Source organism: Lytechinus variegatus, chromosome 16 (assembly GCF_018143015.1).
Source record: "Lytechinus variegatus isolate NC3 chromosome 16, Lvar_3.0, whole genome shotgun sequence".
Taxonomy (NCBI): domain Eukaryota; kingdom Metazoa; phylum Echinodermata; class Echinoidea; order Temnopleuroida; family Toxopneustidae; genus Lytechinus; species Lytechinus variegatus.
In genome coordinates this window covers 4,846,823-4,857,670 of record NC_054755.1, presented here as the reverse complement: position 1 = coordinate 4,857,670, position 10,848 = coordinate 4,846,823, and the positions used below count along the sequence as shown (strand labels likewise).

At 35.8% G+C, this 10,848-nt stretch overlaps 1 protein-coding gene across 2 annotated transcripts; it reads left to right on the top strand.

The window, feature by feature from the left end:
- The first annotated feature begins 811 nt into the window (after positions 1-811).
- LOC121429459 (transmembrane protein 45B-like) lies at positions 812-10,591 on the top strand. 2 transcript variants are annotated; one of them, XM_041626476.1, is made up of 3 exons: positions 812-1,080; positions 2,062-2,373; positions 9,061-10,591. In XM_041626476.1, exons 2-3 carry the CDS (start codon positions 2,088-2,090, stop codon positions 9,882-9,884), a joined length of 1,110 nt encoding a protein of 369 aa, XP_041482410.1. In that variant the 5' UTR covers positions 812-1,080; positions 2,062-2,087; the 3' UTR covers positions 9,885-10,591. The 2 variants fall into 2 exon arrangements, with proteins under 2 accessions (XP_041482410.1, XP_041482409.1); XM_041626475.1 differs by having other exon boundaries at positions 812-1,102.
- The last annotated feature ends 257 nt before the right edge of the window (positions 10,592-10,848 follow it).

The window sequence follows — 10,848 nt, the reverse complement described above, 5'->3', positions numbered from 1 at the left end:
TACCAGGATCTAGGTACGAAACTAGAATTTTTGATTGTTACGATCACACTCACAAACACACACTCTCTCTTTCCCTTCCCCGATCTTCACGCCCTCCCCCTCCTGCTTTCTTCTCTTTTTTTCTTATCTTTCTCACAGTCTCAGATCTCTTTTCCCCTTTCCCTTTCGTTCTACTTGCTGGTAAATCGGGACGTATTATTTTTATGCTAGTTTGCCGCATGTATTTTAGTTTATTGGTTTATCTTGATATGGATGCAAGCCATAATTATATACATGCGTCCCCAACATGATATACAACATTTCTATGTGCTTTGCTGTTTCTTATGATGTATAATTCTGTAAATTGAGCTTTTGATTGGATGTTTAATGTATTTTAAGTATTTTTAAAGGGGTTTGCAATTCGTTTTTTCAGCCGATATAGATACCCATGTTATAATAAACCGTTTTAAATATTTTTTTTAGAAATATAATGTATAACGTATAACGTAATTTACACATCGATTTTTATTAAGTAAATTTCTAGGTATATTCCTAAAATATATATCAATTAATCCATTAAGAAAGAGAGAGAGAGAGAAGTTGATGGAGGGGGGGGGGGCAGGGAGGAAAGAGGGGGGCATATAGGAAGGAGTGAAAATAAAATCGATAACGCGAAATAGGCATGAAATGGTCATGAGTGAAAATCGATTGAGCCTTAATTTATACATGCAGCGGGAGTTAATAATTAACAGCTGCCACCGATTAGAACATGTTGTTAATATGATCAAAGCACACAACGGCACGTACAGCGAGCCTATTCATTACAGTTGGTTCTCTATATGGGCAGATCAGAAAAACTAGGAACTCCGGAATTCCTACTGCTACTTGTACATGTAGCCGTCTGTATAAAACAGCAAAACACTATTGAATCAGTTTGAAGCTCCAACAAAGTGTATTATTGTATTATATTTTTCGGTAGATTGGTTAACAATACAGTTAAGTTTGCATTGGCCAGTGCCCTATATAGGACATTAACATTCACCTTGCCTTCGCTTTTCATCGAGTATACATGAGTATGTTTACTTTGAAAGATCATCTTTGGTGAGTGACTGGAAGCATTTTGGTGAGTATATTCGGTGATAGTATACTGAAAATCATAATAGGAATATCAAAATAAAGTTGAGATAATTGTGTGTAAAATTATGTCGACCCAGATCACCTGAAACCAACGTAAAATTGGGGAAGTCTGAATGCGATGTTTCGGATGTGTACGTGAATGGAGCTTCTTACAGCAAAAACTGTGGTGTTAACCGGTGTACATAGAGGACAACGCCAGTTATTTTACACCGGTGTTAAATTGGTGGTGTTAGTTTTACACCTATAGGTGTTATTACAACACCTATGGTTGTTACATTTAAACTCTTTGGTGTTATGTTCAATCTCTAGGATGTTATTTTAACACCTCAGCTCAGGGTGTGGTCCTCTATTAAAACCAATTGGTGTCAGTTTTAACACCACAGTTTTATGCTTGTTTGATTCCTCTCTACTTATTCAAATCAATTTTTTGCTGGGGAAGACTTGACCTTTGAGCAGCTAGAGTAAGGGGCAATATTGTATTGAGATGCCGCCAGGATGTGTTTTTAATTGACGATAAAGTAATTTTGCTTTATGTAGTTTTCTTTATACATACACTCACCCACATCGCCTCACTCACGCACTCGTGCGCACACACACACGCGCTCGTGCACACACACACTCACGTCTCCTCACATTCCCTCACACCCGCCCACACACATGTTCTACATAAGTACCTAATAGTCATTAAGCACCACGAATATGATGTATGTCCTCTTTCTGTTTAATTCCCCATGTATCTGATTTTCCGTTTTTGTAGACTGCGTTCTTTCATCTGGTATCAACTCCGTACCTTTCATTATTAATAAAAAAGAATATCTTTACTAATGGCATTCAACTGTTTCGAATATTTCTTTGCTCCTTTATTTCGTGATCTAAAGTATTACATTTCCGAAGAGCTAGGGAGTTTCATCTAAAGTTTAATCAGTACTTCTCTTTTTCCTCCAGATTGACGAAATCAGATATGACCCATCATGGGAACTTTTCTTGGCCATATCCTCCCCGGAACTTTCTTCTTTATCTATGGGATGCTGTATGTTGTCAAAGATGCCTTCAGTAGCATTTCTCTTAAACGAGATCGGGAGACGTCCCAGACGTCATCAAAACCATCCAAAACACCGGGTACCCCACGAGAAAACAACTGTGAAAAAGAGCGATGTCTCGATAACAATTTTTCTCAGCCTCAGGGAAATAATGGACGTTCAAATAACGGGTGGGAAAGTTTTGATTTTCAGTCAGACGAAGAAGAAACCTGCCTCTTCTCTCGTCACAGAGATACGATCTTACGTATACGTAAGCTCCCGAAGGGAGCTAGAGAGGCAACTCTTTTTGCGCGTTTTTGATTTTCCATAGGTTTTGTACATAACAAACATGGCTGCCATTTGTCCAATTTGAAGGTTGATTTTGGAAGGTCAATGTTTAATTCATGAGTAATGACGTCAAAATACGCACAATGCACTTGTATGATTGGATAAAACGCTAATGTTTTATTCATGTCTCATGCATTAAACATTTTTTTCCGTCCCACAATTCCCTACGATATCTGTGCGAAGTGTCGTTCTTTTTTATTCTGCGAAATTCAACTTTTTGAAATACAATAGCAAGTCTAATTATCTGTTTTTAGAATTGATGTTCGAAATCATGATTTCTGAGTGAACTTCAAAGGAGCAGAAAATCTTGGAGGAAACATTAATATCAATCTAATGACATATTCCATAAGAATAAAAGTAAGTTAAGTTCAATTCCTTACTTTGATCCTAGTTGAAATTGTAGTGTGTTTGCTGGGGTTCGGCGTCGCATGCATGGCTTTATGTGCAGTTTACAACGCAAACCACAATTTCCATATTTCCATTTCTTTTTCCTGTCCTGATCCTAAATTAGTCTGAAATCTGACTGACATATTTTCTCAGAAAATAACATAGTTCTTCGTAGAACTAAGTTTGTTAATTGGGATGCTTCATGTCCGCCCTTATTAAATCTGTATTTCAGTTCTTATTGTCAAATATCAGGGGTAGATGTGGACTTGTTTAACGGCAAAGCTGCATCAAAATCCCAAAATTAAGCCAAATACGGTACCGTACCATATAGCCAGAGCGGGATGCGGACTTTGATATCGCCGGTGCCAGCCGGCTGCGAAATTGCCGATGTAGGCTAGGTCATTAGGTGTTGGAAATTAATTGTCAAACAAGCTTGAGTTGAAATTTGAAGTTATAGGCCATGGGCCTATAGTACTGATTTTTCGACACCGCTATTTCAATATAATTATCTGCATTTGAAATGAAATGAAATTAAATGAATTGAATCTGTTTGGAACTTTGGAATGATATTGGTAGATTTTGCCATGCTCATGCTCATGGAATGATTTGAGACAGATATTAACGTTTTTCTTTTTTTAAATAAAAGTAAGGCCCTAGGATAGGTCTAACTTGAACATAGATTTTAAAAAATAAAATTCTAGATCTGTCTGGTTTGACTTTTTTTCTACAAAGATTTAAGTTAACTTTATTTTAGTTCCTGGCTGGACCATTGGACTAAAATATAATTAGCCTAGCAACGGAGTTTAATTATTCTTTTTTTTCGGGGGGGGGGGGCAACATTTATTTGTCAGGGTTCAAACTGCTCAATTGTTTTTTGGAAGGGTTGAGAAAATTTATAGTGCCCTATTTTGAATTGTTTAAGTATAAGGCTAAGCAGAGAGAGCAGCTGATCCAATTGATTTATCTTTATTGTCCTCACTTGATGTTATTTGTGGTGAAAGGCAAAGGGTCATTTAAACCTGCCAGCAAGTGAGCTAACCCTTTTTTAAAATAAAAATCAAACTTAAAGAGGAACTCACTTAACGTAGAGATTCAAATCAGACATGTTTATAGACGAGTGCAAAAAAATTAACGATTGTCTCGCACTGATGAATGAGCGAGAGCCATATTATTACACAAATGATAATTATCCTACATCTGTCAAAGCTGGCTTGGTGTATATATATATTGAAGATTGACAAAAGACCTCACTATAGTAGGCCGCGTATGCTTGAACCATTACTTTTTGGTCAAGACCTGCTTTTTTGTGTTGGGAATTTTGAAAGCTGGAACTCTGAAAAAATTGTTTTAAGAGAGGAATTTTGTTTATCACTTTTGAAATTTTTAACTGTAAAGTATTGTATGTATATTGAATTGCAGATCCAATGGGATCCAGTTCTTAGCAGTCCCAGCCTAGTCAGAAGTACAAAGTCAAATACCATTTGCACATCACCAAGAGGTACAATCTGATGAGTAACAGGATATCTGATCTAAAAGCTTGCCAGGTATGCTTGTTTTCATAAAAATATAAAAAACCTATTTTTTCTGAATCATGTTATCCCATAAAGTAAAGCTCCATGATGAGATAATGTTCTTTTGGATTCAAATTCACCAGTATTTCCATTATCATCAATGCATACTTCTTGTCCATGTCTCTTAGCTATATTAATCATACATAAATTCACTTTAAAACTCAGTTACTCTGAAGACAGAAATAAAAGAGCAAAATATTGAGATTAATCTTTCGATATCATATTTGAATGGGTTTTCACACTTAATAAAAAAAAGTTATATGAATAATGATCTATAATAGTGATCTATGATTTTTATCTGGCAACATAAGTTACTACATGTGCATTTTCTAAATAATATTGCATGGAAGAGTAGGGGCTAATAAAAAGTTTAAACTTCTAAATAAACTGGACTAGATGAGTAAGAATAATTTATATCAGCAGCTCATTTTGTTCCTTTCTCTTTTTGTTTACTATGCAGGTTTCACAAGCAGTTTGAGTATCACCAGGGCAGATCAAGAAGAAATATGAAGGCCAGGTTCATAACAAGCAGTTTCTTCATTGCAATTACAGATTTAAGAACTTGAATGAATTTAAATAAATGTGTCAATACATATTGAATGCTGCTTAAACTACACATCTGTTGAAAAAAAAATTAATTGGAGTATAGATATTTAGGTCCATAGGTTTCACACAAGATTAAAATATTTTTCCAAAGGGCACACTTATCCCCCCCCCCTTATCAATGTTCTAATCATCTACATGTAGTACTTATACTGGTAGTGAAAGCACTTTGAATAATATTAGTAGTTTGAAAGGGATAGGTTGTATTCTGGTTATCTAAACAATGCAGAATGGACCTTTACTGAGGTCTGGGCTATGTAACATACATGCCTACAGACATATAAAGGTGATAAGAAATAATGGATTTTCATTGAAAAAATGTGCATAATAAAAACAATGTGACAGAACAAAGGGCGAAGAAATCACTCTCAGTCCAGGACCCCAATTCATTAAAGGGGAAGTTCACCCTGAAGAAAACTTTGTTGTAAAAATAGCAGAAAAATTAGTAAAAAAAAACATTGGTGAAGGTTTCAGGAAAATCCGTTAAAAAGTAAGAAAGTTATTAGAGTTCAAAGTTTTGGATTTGTGACGTCATAGTAGACGAGCAGCTGCCCCATGTGTTATGTAATATAAAATGCATGAATTTCAAATTTTGTATGGTTCCTGATGACCTAATTTTGTTTTCTATTCATGATCGGGTATGAAATGATTTGTCTATTGATACACAAAAGGTAGAGTGAAAACCATTTTCAATTTTCTGAGAAAATGACATTTATTTGATTTTTTACCATTCGCTATGTATGAATGCTGCTCGCATATGACGTCACAAATCAAATAATTGAAATTCTAATATCTTTTAATTATTTGATGAATTTTTCTCAAACCTTTGGCAATATTTTTTATTATTTTTTCTACTATTTTTACAATAAACTTTTTGTCAGGGTAAACCTCCCTTTAAGACTAACTACTATTCTAACTTTGAAATTCTGGTAATTACTATGGAAACATTAAAGCAACAGATCAAAATTGGGGTTCCCATGCTAGTTGCTAGTTACATTTGGGGCCAATTTACCATAATTGAAGTCTTTATGAAACAAGAACCTCTATGTATTGCTGGACATTAAGCTGTTGAATTCATTTTCTGGGGGAAGTGAAAAGTTGTACTATTTTTTTTTTCGTTTTTAATCTCTTTGTTTTTGTAACACTGTATTGTCGATGTCCCATATAATGAACTAGATTAGCTCTGAAAATAAAAGAATTTGTTGGAAATAGAACACAGCTCTAGCAGCACTTCACAACAATAGACAAGAAGCAACTTTGTTACTGATTTTCTAATGTGCAGATTTGGGAAGGCACTCTTTAGAGAAATGTGGCAATGTGCTCCCTTTTTTTTATGAAGTGTCCCCGATTAGATTAGCAGGCTATTTCTTGTCAGCAAATGCTAAAATAATGATTTGATATTTGAGTAACTGACTTTGAGAGGTATATCGATAATCTTTTTATTAATGGCATCCTTGATGCCCCCCTTATATTGACTATGTAAGGCTTATCAATAACTATGTAAGTGAATATACATACTTATTTTTTTCTCTAGATTTTACCAAAAAAATGCATCCCGTCTCTTGTAATATTCTTGCAATTTCTTTTGCACTCATTATAGGCATTTTGCTGATGTAATTTGATGCTTTGGTGAGAAAAAAGAGAAAAAATATTTTTATCATGTATTCAAAAATTTATTAATTAATAAACATTTTAATTTGAAATATTACTTTCTAATCTTGATATTCGTGATTTAATTAATCCACCAATTTATATTCCGTGAAAGATATGTGATGATGATGTTATTGCTACCAAACTGTGTTGTGATGAAATAGCACTGAAGATTACTTCTATATGACTGGAATATGATAGTGCTACCGATTGATTGATTGATTCTGTATGTCGGGTATCCATTGGTATAATACTAGTACAACAGGTATTTAGTATCAAAATAACATGCGTGGCAAGATAGCCCATAAAAGCCATTGCAACATGGCATACTGTGACATTCAGGTGCAGCCGAATTAAAGACATGAATGAGTTTGATTTAAAAGTGGGATAGGAATTAAAATGAAATGAGAATAATTGTTTGCTCACATGATTATGTGGAATGTGTGTGTGTGGAAGAGAGAGAGGGGGGGGGGTGGAATCGATAGAGAAATATAGGGGGTGGGCAGGTACAAAATTTTTATTTCATTTGGAAGTGACCTTTAAGATAGCCTTGATGAGAGCAAATACATGGGGGGGTACTGGGCTCTCTACTGCTCCCATCCCAAACTCAGACTTTAAAAAAAAAATCTTCATAAGATTTGCACCAGATTGTTCATTTCAATTTCAAAATTACTTCCCTAATTCTTCCCTATCTGAATTATGGAATAATGACATGGGGTAACGCCAACAAATATCTTACAGACAAAATTCTCATCTTACAAAAGAACATTATAAGAATTATACATAATGCTCCTCATCGTTCTCATACTAACAATTTATTTTACAAGTCCAATATTTTAAAACTTCCAGATCTATTTCTTTTTCAAACAGGGCAATTTATGTACAAATTGAATTCAAACGAACTCCCAAACATATTAATTAACATGTTTACAAAAAATAACGCCATTCACAATTACCCAACAAGACAATCACTCCGTTTTCACCTTCCCCGTACCCGCACTCAACTCGCACAAAAAACAATTTCCTTTTACGGTCCTAAATACTGGAATACACTCAGTCACGACATCATTAACTCCGTTAGTCTGAACTGTTTTAAAATCAAGCTAAAAAAGCACATTCTCGAATCTTATAGAGTAAGTCCAAATTGAGCGCTCAGGACCCAACTTCTCTCTTTCTCTCTTCTTTCCTCTATGTCCTTCCCTTTCATCTGCCATCACCCTCATTCCCCCCCCCCCCCTTCATTCTCTTTCATCCACACAGGTGCACCAGTCTTTCTTCTCGGTTATCTATCTTTTCACTTTCATCCATCATTTCCGTACCCATCCATCACAATAGCTTTCTTACGATTTTTTTTTCTCGTTCTTGCATTTATACTTATACCTACAAACGTGTCTTTAACTTATTCTTTGAGGAATCCACACTCAACAAGCCCTGCTTTTTAGTGGATCCCTCCATTTCCTCAACATTTATTTAAATAGTAAAGATGAATAAAATAAATCATATGCAAAACTCTTTAACATGAATAGTCTGCAGATTATCTAGTTCATCGTAAATATCATTATTATTATGATTATATTGTTTCGTGTCTATTGTATATATTTACTTATATATGCTACATTGTCATACTGTATATACTTGCATATTCATTTATATCTTTGTAATGATTTCTTTTGCTGTTAAAATTGATTTGAGTTGAAATGAAATAAACCAAACTGAACTGAACTGAACTGAAAAATAAAGACAAAGTGACCTGATTGCTCTCTTGCTCAGATTTTTCTCATCATTTTAAGTATTTACCCCACCCCCAAAAAAAAATAATAATAACCAAATATTTGTGGCTATTCATGATGTGTAATGAAAATAATGGGCAGTGATGAACACCAATAGAGCAAGCAGATCCCTAAGTTCAATCATACTAATGAATCTCTTGTAAGCTTCCAAAATGTCTTCCAGGGAAATATCTAGCAAATAAATAAGGAATTAATTGATGTAGTAATAATCGCGAAAGAATAAAAAATATGTAAACAAGAAAAGATGAATAAACAACTGAATACCTTGGGGGGGGGGGGTGAACGGGGGATCGATCCGGATCGATCAATGACATGAATTTACCAAAGACGCAGCTCTATGAATACATTTCATATTCAATCACGTCGCGTATTATGCTAATTTGTGACAATTTGCTTATTTGCATATTTTTACGCTTGCGCGCAGGCCAATTTATGACCACGCTCTGTTTCGCTGGTGTGCCATGAAGTTGCGGTGTCCATAGCCTTGTACGCGAAAAATGGGAGCAGTGTGCACTTTTGACCTTCCAAAATTTCCCCATGGCTGACCGGATGCAGAAGCGGAGTTTCCACCCTCTGTCTCTCGTGAGAAACACCGCCCTCTTTCTGCAGATTCTGAATACGAATCGGGACCCGGGGATCAAAGTCTTTGCAACCATGGCAACAGTTCGCGTTCGGATGAGCTCGATGTTGACGAAGAAAAAATGAAAGTGAAACATGGGTGGGTGCGAGTTAAAGAAAGTTTAACGAACATGTTGGTTATTGAAGGTATCTTAAAGATTGCATGCGCCACCTTCGGTGCTCTAGGTGAACTCTGGTGGGGAGGATGGTATATTATTAGCCCGAGAACAGGTAACTTCACCAACATGAACAACTGGCAACACGCAACCATGTTCATGTACTTTGCCATCAGCGGGGTTGCAGATATCGTCTTCCAAACATGCCTCCGATCGTCGTCACCATCGGACCAGTCTATCGAAAAGATTTTTTTATCGCTCGCCTTCTCGGTAGAGGGGGTTCTGTTTTTCTTCCACACCCACGGGCGCGAGGAAATCGATGTCCACATCCACGCCCTTCTCGTGATCCTGATCTTCGTATGCGCCGTGGGAGCTGGACTCGAGCCGTGGTCGTACAGCCCAGAGTCACCGGGCGTTAGGCGCCTATGGGTCATTGCTACTTGTGTTCAGGGTACCTGGTTTTGGCAGATCGCGTTCGTTCTGTACAACCCATGGGGAAACAAAAGCGACTTGATACACGAAGAACGAGATGATGACGTAATGGAGAATATGATCATGATGATGACGACGATGTTCACGTGGCACCTAATTGCTGATCTTGCATTGATCTGCTTAGTTCATTTCATGGTTATATATTTCTCAAGACTTAGATGCTGCAGAAATTAGAAAGGAGATGTTTTAGCAGGGTTTCAGATACAAGGTTGGAATTGCAATGACTGTTGACCAACCGTCTGTCTAAGAAAAAAAATCATCGAAATAATAGACATTCTTTCCAGAAATTATACAAGTGCCCTTAAACTCTCCTTCATTGTCTACAGCTGGGCCTTTATCAATTTGATGTATATTACAAAGTATGATATTTGTCTTTTAACCTAAGATAAACAAAGATATCCTTTAATTTATTTATTTATTTATAAAGTATTTATACAGGATAAAAACATCAGCTGAATTGCTGTTTTACATTAATGTCCTGATTTAACAAGGTTAAAAAAACACATAAAGTTACAATATTATGATGCAAATTACATATAAATATTTGAAACAGCAGTATCCACACTCTGATGACAAAGTGGCAATTCAACACTCTAGGAACCTAACACAGTAATGGCACCTTGATTTAAGCACCCAAAGCGCCACATCAGTACCCCATCATCCAGAGTGTATGACACCAGATAACTATACACAGAGTTTGCAAGGTATATCAATTATTTATAACTACTAAAATATGATAATGAATAAGTATGTTATGACATTTAAAAAAGTGGAATTCAGTTCAAACTAGTAAAATGACCACGAGAAGGTTATCTGTTATCACTACCCAAACCTTTCAATTATCATATGGAATAGAGATTCAAATAATATATTGTCACTAATACGAGACTTTGCTAGATATATACATGTATATATATATATAGATGTATGTGTGTGTGTGTGTGTGTGTGTGTGTGAAGCTATACATGTACAACAGCTTTGGCAACACTTTTATTTTGAATATTGTGTAAAGAAATGGATGAAGAGAACAATGGTAGGCGTAGCTTAAATCAAGGTTCCCCAGAGCTACCCTTTGGAAAAATTGGTGATGCCGAAAAAATGTCTCTGCCGGGAATCGAACCAGGGCCCCCAACTTTGA

Coding starts and splice junctions, on each gene's coding strand:
- LOC121429459 (XM_041626476.1), top strand. CDS start 2,088: ATGGGAACTTTTCTTGGCCATATCCTCCCCGGAACTTTCTTCTTTATC. Junction 2,374..9,060: donor CGAAGAAGAAACCTGCCTCT/TCTCTCGTCACA, acceptor TTCCACCCTCTG/TCTCTCGTGAGAAACACCGC.